Genomic DNA, 13,214 nt, shown 5'->3' with positions numbered 1-13,214 from the left:
AGTTGTTTTGGAGGGCAATGACATAATTTGATGTTTAGTTTGGGTTTGTAATTTTGTGCTAACATAACTAAACTGTACTGCACACCGAAGAGAGAGATCCTGTGATGAGAGAAGAGGGGGGAGGGGCCTGCCAGCCAGAATGGCCAACAGGGATCAAGACGAGGCAGAGGTCTGTCTGTGTTCTCGCTAGAGAGCCGGAGACACTGCCAGGCAAAGTTTCCATGTTTAACTGGCAGGCATGGAGACAAAGAGAGAGACACGGGGAAAGAAAGAGATCAAATTAAAACTTAAGTAAAAGAGACCTAAAGGGAGAAAAAGAAAGAGAAGGAGCAAGAGAGAAAGTCCGGCAAGAGCAAGAATGCAAGAGAGCAAAAGACAGAGAGAGGGAGAGAGGGCGAGAGACATCCATAGAAACTGAGAACAAGAACCAGAGAGAGAGAGAGGGTAACGGAATGTGCTGACGCGGCGTTTCTTGTCTGAACTCCCCAAATTAATAATCAGCAGCGGTTTAGCCGAGCCGTGCCAGGAACAGGATCCTACTGCCAAGCCCCAGCCAAGCTAGGCCCTCCCTGCTCCCACCGTTGCTCCCACCCTCCACCACTACTCTCCCCCCCCCCAGCTCTGGGGCCGAATAGGAGGCGCTGCCTGCCTGTCCGGGCCGGGCCTGGCACACTGCCACAGGGCTTTTGCTTGTTCAGGAGTTTTGATTAAATCCTTTATTGTGCTCCACTCACGCAAAGAGCTAAGGCGAAACGCCGAACAGGACGGAGTGGAGGGGAGGAGAGAAAGCAAGAGGGGAGAAAAGAAAAGGGGAAAAAGGAGAGGGAGGGAGGGAAATGGGATCTCTCTTTTTTCCCCCTCTTACTTTCTCCTTTTCTTTTTCTCTCGGACTGAAAAGATGTTTGATTTAGTCTATGGGGAGTTGTAAAGTAGATAAAGTTTTTGCTCACCATCAGCAGTCTGTTTTTTTTTTTAGCCTTTTTATTTTCACTCCTCCGTATAAAGCCTCTTTTCATTCTTTTGTACGTTTACTAAATTCTTCTGGTTTTATCATCATATATCTCATCAGCGAGACCTCCAGACTACAAATTACCACAGTAACATGCATCACAAGCTTCAAGTGTTTCTCTGCGTTTTAGTTACTTTTAGGAGTAAAGAATTTTGTTTCTGAGACTTACGGGCGAATCTGGCAAGAAAACACACTGGTTATGTATTATAAACTATAGAAATGCAGGGCTCAACACTAACTTTTAAAAGTGGTTGCCAGGCTGGCAACCAGGCATCAGCTTTTGGTTGCCAAAACAGAAAATATGGTTGCCATTTTTAGTTACCTTATATTTTGAGTAATTAAGATACTATGCAGTTATACGTCAGCTTAATGATGAAAATGTGACATAAAATAATGTTTAAAAGCTTTATTACAGTAACCGAACAAAATTCTTTGTAGTTTGTGTTTTATCTGATACTTTACAGAATTTGAATCTTAAGGCTTATCAGTTTCCACCCTCAAGTCCTGATATACAAAATACCAGCATTTGTTTGTTGTTCGATGTTGACGGGTTTGTTGAACTTTTCACCCCACAGTCAAACAACTTAATTTCCCTTCCTTATCTCTAAAACAGATGCCTGTGCGCACGCGAGTAAATGCACCAACGCACATGCAGCATTGTCTGGTTTCTGGTTCCAACCTTAACAGCAGTATTTCACTGATGCAAGAAAAATATACTCATTTTGGGGTGCACGTTTTGCTGTTTGCTGTCCCTATTTTTGTTAAAAAGTGGTTGCCACTAGGGATGGGAATTAATAGATTTTATTGATACCAATGGCATTATCACTTCTGCTTATCGGTCCGATTCTTTATCGATTCCCTTTTTGATTCCTGATAAATTTTCTTTGTGGAAAAAAAGCAGACACACACACACACACACACACACACACACACACACACACACACACACACAAGCGGGAGAGAAGCCCCTCCCCGCAGAACCTTTTAACTTTATTGTTGCAGAAGAAGCAACGCACTGCCAGCATCTGACACTACCAGGAAAACATAAAAAGCTTTACGTTATAAATTCAAGAGGTTATTATAAAGATCAGCTCTATGTGTGATCAGAAAAGAGCAGAGGAATCAGAGCACTCTTCTGGTGTGAACAGCCAGGCTACTGCTCGCGTGATAATTGACCTATCGCGGCGATTCCGCTTCCTGTGTGTCCCCGGTGTAAACCTGTGGGTCTGGAACTGCTGCGTCTAGAACTGCGGGGGCTCTCTGGCTCTGCAGGGCAATGTATCTCAGCTTTCTCAAGAACCGCTCATCCAAACTACTTCACACTTGACACTGCACTTCCTTGGGTCCTCAGCAATACACCCACCAAGTATGAAGTCGATCGAATGAACGGTTGTTGAGAAAATCAAAATACAGACACACAGACAGAGATCCTTCCTTTATAGTTAGATACTTTCCAAACAAATGTAACACAGAAGATTAACTGCTGCTGTGCTTTTTGCAAAACAGGTGGGCCTCTTGCGAAATGGATACTAAAATCCACCTTATCATATTTTATTGTGTTCCTCACAGATTTTATATATACTCACAACATTATACACACTCTATGTCTCCAACTGCTCCTAGTCTGTGCCCTTGTCGGTGCTGCAGCACCCCCGTGGCCTTTCAGATGCTTTGTGCCAGAAGTGTAACAGTGATTTGTGTTGTTGTTTCAGCTGTTTCTGTGCCGGACCTGAGCGAGCAGTTCACACCGCCAGAGACGGCTCCCCCAGCCCTCGTCAGCCTGATCCAAGCCATAGAGAAGAGAGGTATATCCATGTCAACCAGCCAACATATTCGTCTTTCACCTCCCCATCTTTCCGTCTACGTGTGACTGTCTCCCTCCCACCATCTGCCTCTTGCTCTCATGCCAGCATTTGCACAAGTGTAGACATATAGACATGTGGATCCAGTCAGGCAGTCACACAGATGTATCACAGTACCTCCTCAGTTGGTTAGTTACTCTATATAAATTTTCTACATTGAAGTTTAATGTGGTTTAAGTCAGAACAGTTCTCATTGGCCTTACTGATAGGCCTTTTCCACCAACATGGAATCGGCTCCGTTCTGGTTTACACACTTAATTTTGAACTGTTCAGAGCATTTTGATCAAATATAAAATGGTTCGGACCCAAAAAGTTGGTTCCCAGCTAGTACCAAAAAATAGCAGGTTTTTCCTTGCGAACCAAAGTGGGCGTGTCATATTCTACAGGACGTGGTGCTTTGGGCAAAGCCCTCTGTTGATGATGCATCCTTGATTACAATGGTTCCACTCAAAACGCGGGCTGGTTTGCTAGATAACACCAAGGTTCCAAGAATCTTGAACAGAACCAGTTCAAGAACCAGAGATAATTTGGTGGAAAAACACTCTGAGAGTCCTGCACAGTGGGTTTGATTCACACTATGTTAACAAATAACGCTCCGTGGGACTCCATTCACAGCTTTACCTCTTTTTTTTCTCTCTTTTTTAATTTTCTCTGTCTGTCTGTGTCAGTCTCTCTCTCTCTCTCTCTCTCTCTCTCTCTCTCTCTCTCTCTCTCTCTCTCTCTCACACACACAGATATGTAGGGCTACAACTTATAATTATTTTCATTATTGATAAATTTGCAGATTATATTCTCAATTAATCATTTAATGTACAAAATGTCAAAAAATTGTCAGAGCCCAATATATCGTCAAATTGCTTGTTTTGTCTGACCAAAGATATTCAGTTTACATTGATGTAAAACAGAGAAATGCATCAAATCATCACAATGGAACTAGTGAACTTTTGGCATTTTTGTTTGAAAAATGACTGAAATGATTAATTGATCATCAAAATAGTTGCTGATTTATTTTCTCTGGATCAACTAATCGATTAATTGACTAATCGTTTCAGCTCTTCATGTGCACACATAATTATTTGCACATTATTTGTGTTTACTTTCTTGATATTTGCAGCTGTCACACCACCATTTGCAAATCATAGATTTTTTTTCTGTTGTGAGTAGCTTCTCCTAATCCTTTGTGCAGTGCATTGTGGGACAATAGTGTACATCAACAGCACACTATAAAAACAAGCATTTTTAGTGTGTATACTGACTTTTTTGAGGACCTGATTAGAATGAGTTAGTTTGTATGGAATTGGGACTCAGCTTTAGGTCTTTTCATGAAGTGCAGTAATAAAGTGAAAGCCATTACAACTTAATGATGACGCTAATAAAATCAATGTTGATCACGAAGGAAGAAATTGAGTGAAAGAAGCACTGAAGTTATAGAGAGTAGATTTTAAACAGAGAGATGTGAATCTACTGGCTTTCCACCTCAGAGAGATTCTTCTCATGGTAGGCATTGGAAAAGATTTCAATATTGATATCTACTAGAAGGGTGAGAGAAGGTCTGTCTCTGAATATAAATAATATAATGTAGCAGTAATACTGAATTACTTCCCAGTGTTGGATGCACACACACTCTGACTGCGTGGTGTGGTTTTCACAACTTCCTGAGAGACTGGCTAGTCTCAAGGAATTGCCTCCTAGATGCAAGCTGTCTAGACCCAGTGGTCCTAAATGTTTTTTTAAGCCTGGAACCCAAAAGAGAAATGTAGTCATTCAGAGTTAAAATGTTTTCTTCAGGGATATTTTCACAGGATGTGTGAAATCACTCTCTCATGGAACAGTCTTTCTAACAAGGTTTAGACTGGTATATGTTAGTATGATGAAAGGTTTCTTTTTAACATACAAAACTGTAAACCTTAGAATTGTTTTTACTTGAGTTTCCCTTATCATTAAATTGTCAGGATAATTTACGTACACTGTCTGAACAATCTGCTTAAAAGAATTTCATGATTCAGGGTTTCAGTTTAGAGTTGAAATTTTTTGTGCTGTGTCTGACATTCAGTCATTAAATGAATCACACATTCTTCACCAAGAAAAGAACAAACAAAAATGAAACACTTAACACGAGTTCATGTGTTGGCTCTGCTCTTCTAAATATTGCTTGTACAAAAACAGTTGAAGGACCAACTCTCCCCCAATTGATTGATCACCTTCTCTCTGTTGTTGGATGTGAGACTGGAATGAAAACAAGACACAGCTGAAATTTATTTAAGCATTTATTTCAGTATTTCCAAAGAACTTATCTGGCCATGTGCTTTGCTAGTACAAGTGTTGCTTACAAACTGACATTGTCCAGCCGGTAATAAAATGTCTGTATTGAGTGTCTCATACCATGTCTTGCACCTTTCACACTGGAAAAAAACCCCCACTAACACCCACTAACATCTGGCTTTTGTCTTCATCGGGAAAGGGTACAATCGGCATTCATTCCCAGGTCAAATGACTCTGTAGTAGTCACGGGTATTTATCGGCTCCAGCCCCAATCAGCAGTGATGGAAACATGAGACCCGGGTGGACATGCTAAAGTTCCGGACGTTGGCGCGTAAATAGCCAGGAACGTTATTTATTGTTTTTCACAGTCTATGGGAACAACGTGCAGTTTTGTTCTTCTTATCGTGCAAGATGCAACACTGACAAGACAGCGAGGTGAGAGAGCTTCTCCTGATTCAAGGGGGCGAGGAAATAAGGAAACAGGTTACTAATGTTAATGTTACCACCGTAACTTTGTCACTGGCCTCCATGCTGCTTTCTACTGTTTACTAACCCCATTTTCCCACGTGTTCGTGACATTGAACACGACACATCAGAAAAAACATAATGGTAAACTCGTCTACTAGCAATGGAAAAGGAGTCAATCGCCTAATTTTAGCAGGTTTACCTGTGTATAAAAAACCTGCATATACGCACTAATTTTGGTGTAAAAAGCGTATTACATGTCTTTTACATTGCAGTTTATTATCTAGTCCAAGTCAGGCAGCCATAGAGTGATCCTCTAAATTAGAGTGAGCTTCTGACTGCAGTGTAGAATGAAACAAATATTTCATTTTATGAATATTTGTTTTTTATTGGCAGAACGTACTATTGCTGATTTAAATTCTCCTCCTGTTTTCTGCTAACTGTGTTCTGTTTTTTGTCCAGATGTTTTGTCAGCTCAGTTGTGTAAACCTTTACTGAACTGCTCTTTTTGTATTTCTCAGGTCTGGACTGCAAATCATTGTACAGGACAACTGGTTCCTCAGGTTCAGACAGCCCAGTGTACAGCCTGTGCTCTGGTGAGTCAGAGATGGTGTTACTTTTTAATCTTCTTTTTGTTGTTTTTTGCATAGCATGTTTAATAAACTGTATTTGTGTTCACACTGCATTAGAGCTAGACTGATGTATCATCTTATATTAGCTTATATGTTGGAGAAGTACAGAAATTCCAAACTAGGTTTGAGATCATTTAGAAACAGTTTCACTGTTACATAGTTTGCCCTCCAGAGATCAAGTTCCTTTTTCAACTGTAAAACGTTCCGCTCAGTATGTTTCTTGGTCAGAATAAAAAAAAAAATCCATATCAAGATTGATTGTTTATGTTATGTGCTTATTTTAAAGAAATTACTATCTGTCTATATATTGTTATCGTATTGTTTATACTCTGAAATATTGATTTCAGTATCGGCCTCAAAACTCTAGTATCGGTCGAGCTATACATGTCATACTAAAGTGAATTCCACGGATATACAGTATATGGGATGTTTTCTGAGCGTGCATGCTGTTTTTCAGCAATGCTCTCCATATTTCATGAGGTTACAATAAATATTTTACATCAATGAAAGCAGTCCTCCACTGTTGGCCACTCTGCAACGGCATACACACTATCTCACCTGCCTCACATAAATTGGAAGAGAATTCAACCCACAACAGTCAACAGAATCGAGTGTTCGGATTCAGATTTCTTTGTGGTTGAGTGATTGAGTTTGGTGGAATTTCTTCTTGTCTTAAGTTATCCCTAAATGTCTTTGTATATGTCTTTGGGCTTCAGAGAGTGACATAGGTCAGAAAGATGTGGGTCACCTGTCTGAGTGTGTCCTGCACTACTTGAGAGACCTCCCGTCACCCGTCATCCCTGCCTGTATCTACCCTCACCTTCAAACTGCTGTCACACTGCAGCAGCAAGTCCTACAGCAGTCAGCAGGTAGGTCTCATCTCATGAGGAAATGCCTAAAGTTGACACTTACATTGACTAAACACCATTGTTCTAATTAGGAAAGGGTGTCATCTTTACCGTAATGGCTTGTTAATGGACCATTAGCAGAGGTTTTAGCTGATCCAATTTACAGATTCTGTACTTTACTGCCAACCATTATTAACATTTTGCCATCTTTCTTTCCTTTTTTGTTGATTGATGTATTGTCAAAGTTACATTGTTGTCACACAGTATTGCATTTGAGAGCTGGAGCTTTTCTGAAAACTTCCCTTCTGGTGCATTCAGGTGCTTGTGAGAAGTGCCAGCATCTGACAGTTAATAGTCAGCTGCCATAAAGTATTGAACTGATGATCTGTATTGTTGTAAAATCAAACCCAGAAGACAAAGAAAGAAGCATGGAGTTGGATGTTGGAGTGTCTCACAAGAACATTGACACACCAGTGAGGAACAGTTTTTAAATCTTCTGCTCCCAACTACATTACAATACATCCATAACATAACTTTAGCAAAAAAGTAAAACCAATTACATTTTCACTGTGATGGATTATCCATCTTCAAGTCTCTGCAAGTTGATGTTCATACATAGCACAAACTGAAACCAGCGGCGCCTGGAACTTTGGAAAATATGCATTTATCAATCTAAAAACCCATGGTATGCTTTGGAAAATGGTCTACAGTAATGCGAAGCACACACAATGTGCAGTTAATGAGCTTAAACATGCAAAGCCACCAGTATGGTCCTTTTTAAAAGACCAACTAAAGTTTTATTGTTCTAAATCTCTATGGGTTCCTGACTGCTCTAGATCTAGTATTAAGAACATAACCTTAACTCTAGAAAATTCTTGAGTTAAGTTTAAGAAGATATTTTTGGACTCAATAGTAGAAAAGTTATTAAGATGGGGATTTTATGCGGTACAGACAAAAGACAAAAGGAGATTTTTTGCTGTGTAGTAGCACAAGCCCAAAAAATGAGGTAGGTGTGTGCTGCTGATGTTTCAGTGGATAGAAAGGCATCTTTCATTGCTTCAATAACTGTAATTTAAGTACAAGGCCTAAACTGACCCTTATATGCAGCTGATCGAGGTCAGTCGCATGTCAGTGTTGAGAGAATAGAGTCAAGAGAGAATGAGGATGAGCTCACTGAGGCATGCTAGAAATGCTTCAGCTGATTCTCCTCGGCACAAAGGACACCGTGATTTAATTTCAGGTATATACTAGACCTATTTACATGCATTGACCCCAATGACGGTGCTTTTTAACTACTCATGAAATGGACTTGATGAAGATAAAAGTCAGGGTCAGAATGTCTCAGATGCAGGCTAAACAGTATGTACACATATCAGAAATGACCATCATTTTCTTGTGTTTAATATCTTGACTCTCCTCAGATTCTCCTCATGCGGTAAAACCTGATAAAAAATGTTTACAGAAGTTTCATGTATATATCTTCTTCATGGTTATTTGAATACCTCTTCTAGATGGTGCAGTCGCTGGAACCCTAGACAGAGATGTAAGCCTGGTCCTCGAGAGCTCCGCCACCGTCCCTCTCCATCACCGTCTCACCCTGCAGTACCTCCTCACACACCTGGCCAAGGTCACCCAGGCGCAGGCCAGCAACGGCCTGGACACACACACGCTGGGAATGATCTTCGGACCGCTGCTGATACGGGCAGGCCCCTCTACCCCTTGGTAAGTTTTGGTTGATTGATATTTTATACAAAAACAAATGCTGTAGAGTGTGTGAAGTTGAAGAATTGTTCATGGATGTGTCAGTTCAGTGAAGCATTAGGCTACAGAAGTAAATAAGCAAATCTAGTGTTTGAATTCATCAAACCTCAGCTATGTATTGTTAAACTGTCCATTGATTGATTGATTTGCAGGGTGTCACTGGATGAGGAGTTCCCTGCCCTTGTGGTGGAGAGGCTGCTGATAGAGAGAACTACGGAACAAGACCTCCCCCCTCCAGGTATGTTATTTTTAGTAAGGCTGCGTAGAGCCATGTTTATGTTATAATAAAGCACAAAGACATTTTTATTTGTATGCAGTAAAATGTTGATTATGTTAGCTTTAATACGCTACAAGCTATTTCTTCCAGACCAAATAGTAGGTACTTTTTTAGCAGTTTCCAGGGAGTTAATGTGTTAGGTGACTGTTCGGATCCCTTCCATTTGTATAAATGTTTTTAATGGTGATGTTTGTGTGTTTATGTGTCTGTCTGTTCCCAGTTCTTCCAGCAAAGCCAGTTAAGTCAAAAATGGCACCATCAGCCATGACAGACACAAGCAGCCTGCTGACCGATGCTGAGTGGTACTGGGGAGAAATCTCCAGGTAAATTATGAAAATTGATTGTTACTGAATCCGAGGTTCGACAGAGGAGCAGAGTGGTTTTTGTCCCGGTCGTGGAACACTGGACCAGCTCTATACTCTCCATCGGGTGCTCGAGGGTTCATGGGAGTTTGCCCAACCAGTCCACATGTGCTTTGTGGATCTGGAGAAGGCATTCGACCGTGTGCCCCGGGGCGCTTTGTGGGGAGTGCTCTGGGAGTATGGGGTCCGGGGCCCTCTGCTAAGGGCTGTCCGGTCCCTGTATAACCGGAGCAGGAGCTGTGTTCGCATTGCCGGCAGTAAGTCAGACCTGTTCCCGGTGCATGTTGGACTCCGCCAGGGCTGCCCTTTGTCACCGGTTCTGTTCATAATTTATATGGACAGAATTTCTAGGCGCAGCCAGGGGCCGGAGGGAGTCCGGTTTGGGAGCCACAGGATCTCATCTCTGCTGTTTGCAGATGATGTCGTTCTGATGGCTTCTTCAAACCAGGACCTGCAGCATGCACTGGGACGGTTTGCAGCCGAGTGTGAAGCAGCTGGGATGAGAATCAGCTCTTCCAAATCTGAGGCCATGGTTCTTGACCGGAAAAAGGTGGTTTGCTCTCTTCGGGTAGGTGGGGAGTCCTTGCCTCAAGTGGAGGAGTTCAAGTATCTCGGGTCTTGTTCACGAGTGAGGGACGGATGGAGCGTGAGATTGACAGGCGGATCGGCACGGCGTCTGCAGTGATGCGGGCGCTGTATCGGACCGTTGTGGTGAAGAAGGAGCTGAGTCGAAAGACAAAGCTCTCGATTTACCGGTCAATCTACGCTCCTGCCCTCACCTATGGTCATGAGCTCTGGGTAGTGACCGAAAGGACAAGATCGCGGATACAAGCGGCCGAAATGGGCTTCCTCCGCCGAGTGGCTGGGCGCTCCCTTAGAGATAGGGTGAGGAGCTCAGTCACACGGGGAGCTCGAGTAGAGCCGCTGCTCCTCCACGTCGAGAGGAGCCAGCTGAGGTGGCTAGGGCATCTGATCCGGATGCCTCCTGGACGCCTCCCTCGGGAGGTGTTCTGGGCATGTCCCACCGGGGGCGGCCCCGGGAAGACCCAGGACACGCTGGAGGGACTATGTCTCTCGGCTGGCCTGGGAACGCCTCGGATCCCCGGAGGAGCTGGAGGAAGTGTCTGGAGCGAAGGAAGTCTGGGAGTCCCTGCTTAGACTGCTGCCCCGCGACCCGGCCCCGGATAAGCGGAAGAAAATGGATGGATGGATGGATGGATGGATGATTGTTACTGTTGAATTTGATCAGTTAATACTAAGTTTTAATTTATTTAAAGTATTGGATAAAAATTGTAATTGACAGAAGCGCAGCCTTAGAGTCACCAGTTACTATGTGTTATTGCCTTCAGCCTTCAGTTTGTTGAATGAACCACTTGCTGTGTTGAGTAGATTATTATGTGCAATACCGGTCCATTATACATGAAACAACTTCCAGAGCTGTTCCATCACTGTTTGTTCCTTTTTGTACCTATTTATGATTGTGGAAATTCTGTTATTATTTTGCTGTTAAATTGCAGCTGATCACGTTCAGTGTTCATGAAGTAAAGACTGCATGTCATCGTATTTGCAGAGAGGAAGTGAATGAGAAGCTGCGAGACACTCCAGATGGCACCTTTCTGGTCCGAGATGCCTCCAGTAAACTGGAGGGCGAGTACACTCTGACCCTCAGGTAAAGCAACACTTCTGGTTTAAGGGTTTTTTTTGTTGAACATCTGCAGCATTGACATACTGTTGCCACACCATTTTGAAACCACATTTCAATGTTCAATTGAATAGTTACTATAGATTTTTTTTTAAAGTGACATTAAATGAAAACAAACCAGGCCTTTGCTGCTAAAAGTTAACAGACAATCAACACGTACAGCCATACATCCCTTTAATTAGTTTTTTTTTCTCATTTGGCTCCTGTCTCCCCCTGCAGGAAAGGGGGGAACAACAAGCTTATAAAGATTTACCACCGAGAGGGGAGGTACGGCTTCTCAGAGCCTCTAACCTTCCTGACTGTAGTGGAGCTCATCAATCACTACCGCCACGAGTCCCTGGCCCAATACAATGCCAAACTGGACACCAAGCTTCTGTACCCTGTCTCCAAATACCAACAGGTTGGTGATGCTGCAGATTATGTAGCAGTTTGATGATTGAAATAAGAGTCTTCAAACTCACTTCACAAACTTTGTATCACCAAATTCAGTTACAAGCAAAATCCCACTGCAAGACTCCTTTGATTTAGAAATCCATAGCAAAGTTGATCTCATTATTTTTATCATTAACAATAAGCATGGCCTGGGTGAATTGTGTTTCATTGTTTCATTAATCAAAGTGATAATTTTGCTCTCATCTGCATTTTACACGGCTCAGTTGGTGAAGGAGAACAGTATAGAGGAAGTGGGAGAGCAGTTGAAGGTTTATCATGAGCAGTACCAGGAGAAGAGCCGCGAGTACGACTCGCTGTACGAGGAGTACACACGCACCTCACAGGTACGGACACACGCATACACACTGTCCCTCTCACTCAAACTGGGAGTGTGTTACACGGTATAATAAATCATACTTTGTATCCTGTTTGTATTCTTCATATACGGCACAAACATATCATTTACATATGTTAAAAACTTATATCCAGAAGATAACCATAGCAAATGAGTAGTAATAGAAAATGATAATATAAATCAGAATATAGTTTATCTGAGATATATAACCCTGTATATGTAACAATTTTTATTAAAATATATTTAAAAGATTTCATGAATAGAAAATATTAGGAAAAAGACTATATTACATTATGAATGTGTGCAGAACACCAGTAGTCAAAGACAAAGATTAAATCAGTGTGAAAGCATGTACAACATACAAATACATAAAACTAATTAAAATACATGAAGTACTAAAGTTGTGAATTTAAAGCATACATATATATATATATATATATATATATATATATATATATATATATATATATATATATATATATATATACATACACATACATATGATATATACAGTGTTTTCCACAGAATGACTAATTGTGTGTGTGTGGGGGGTATTTATTTGAAAATATTAAGAACACATTACCTTATTTATAGTAGGTTATTTTTTATTTCACCATCCAAGTAAAGTCTATGTGTGGGAAACACTGGCATACATTCACATGAAGTCTACATAAGGCCATTATTACATATAGTGTGTATAAGTGTTGTGCTGTGTACATATGTAATGTAAAAGCAGCTTATCTTTCCCAAATATTAGGGTAAGAGAGTATGCATCCGTCTCTGTTACCTTTTATATCTCAACCAGAGTTTTAACATCAGCAGGTAGAAGACCAGATATGTGTGATATAAGCAGCTCAGGACTAAATTAAATACAATAAACCATCAAGTGGACAGTCACAGTCTGTCTCTCTGTCCTTCTTTTCCACAGGAGCTGCAGATGAAGCGCACAGCCATTGAGGCCTTCAATGAGACCATCAAGATCTTTGAGGAGCAGTGTGAGACTCAGGAGCGCTACAGCAGAGAGTCATTGGAGCGATTCCAGCGCGAGGGCAATGAGAAAGAGATTCAAAAGTAAATTTATGTTTGTGTGCATGTGATTTTTAATAAACCTGGTTTAAATCAACTGCAAATGCAAGACAGCATGAATGCAAAGCATGCAGATGCAACAGGTGAATACAATTTGTCTTACTGATTTATAAAACTGAACTAAGCTGCTAAATTGGAATAGCATTTTGTCACATTTTTTA

The 13,214-nt window shown here is 41.4% G+C and overlaps 1 protein-coding gene across 2 annotated transcripts in view; it reads left to right on the top strand.

Annotated features, from left to right (window-relative positions):
- The window catches only part of pik3r2 (phosphoinositide-3-kinase, regulatory subunit 2 (beta)), a 42,721-nt gene that overhangs the window by 20,001 nt on the left and 9,506 nt on the right, over window positions 1–13,214 (top strand). For both annotated transcript variants that reach the window (XM_044220226.1, XM_044220227.1), the window contains exons 3-12: window positions 2,722–2,814; window positions 6,120–6,194; window positions 6,947–7,099; window positions 8,590–8,800; window positions 8,992–9,077; window positions 9,337–9,439; window positions 11,049–11,147; window positions 11,400–11,580; window positions 11,837–11,956; window positions 12,896–13,038. In XM_044220226.1, coding sequence (XP_044076161.1) covers window positions 2,722–2,814; window positions 6,120–6,194; window positions 6,947–7,099; window positions 8,590–8,800; window positions 8,992–9,077; window positions 9,337–9,439; window positions 11,049–11,147; window positions 11,400–11,580; window positions 11,837–11,956; window positions 12,896–13,038 — 1,264 coding nt within the window. The remainder of the gene's footprint in view (window positions 1–2,721; window positions 2,815–6,119; window positions 6,195–6,946; window positions 7,100–8,589; window positions 8,801–8,991; window positions 9,078–9,336; window positions 9,440–11,048; window positions 11,148–11,399; window positions 11,581–11,836; window positions 11,957–12,895; window positions 13,039–13,214) is intronic.

Source organism: Siniperca chuatsi, linkage group LG13 (assembly GCF_020085105.1).
Source record: "Siniperca chuatsi isolate FFG_IHB_CAS linkage group LG13, ASM2008510v1, whole genome shotgun sequence".
Lineage (NCBI taxonomy): Eukaryota > Metazoa > Chordata > Actinopteri > Centrarchiformes > Sinipercidae > Siniperca > Siniperca chuatsi.
Note: the sequence above shows the minus strand (reverse complement) of the source record. Positions and strands in the feature narration are given on the sequence as shown.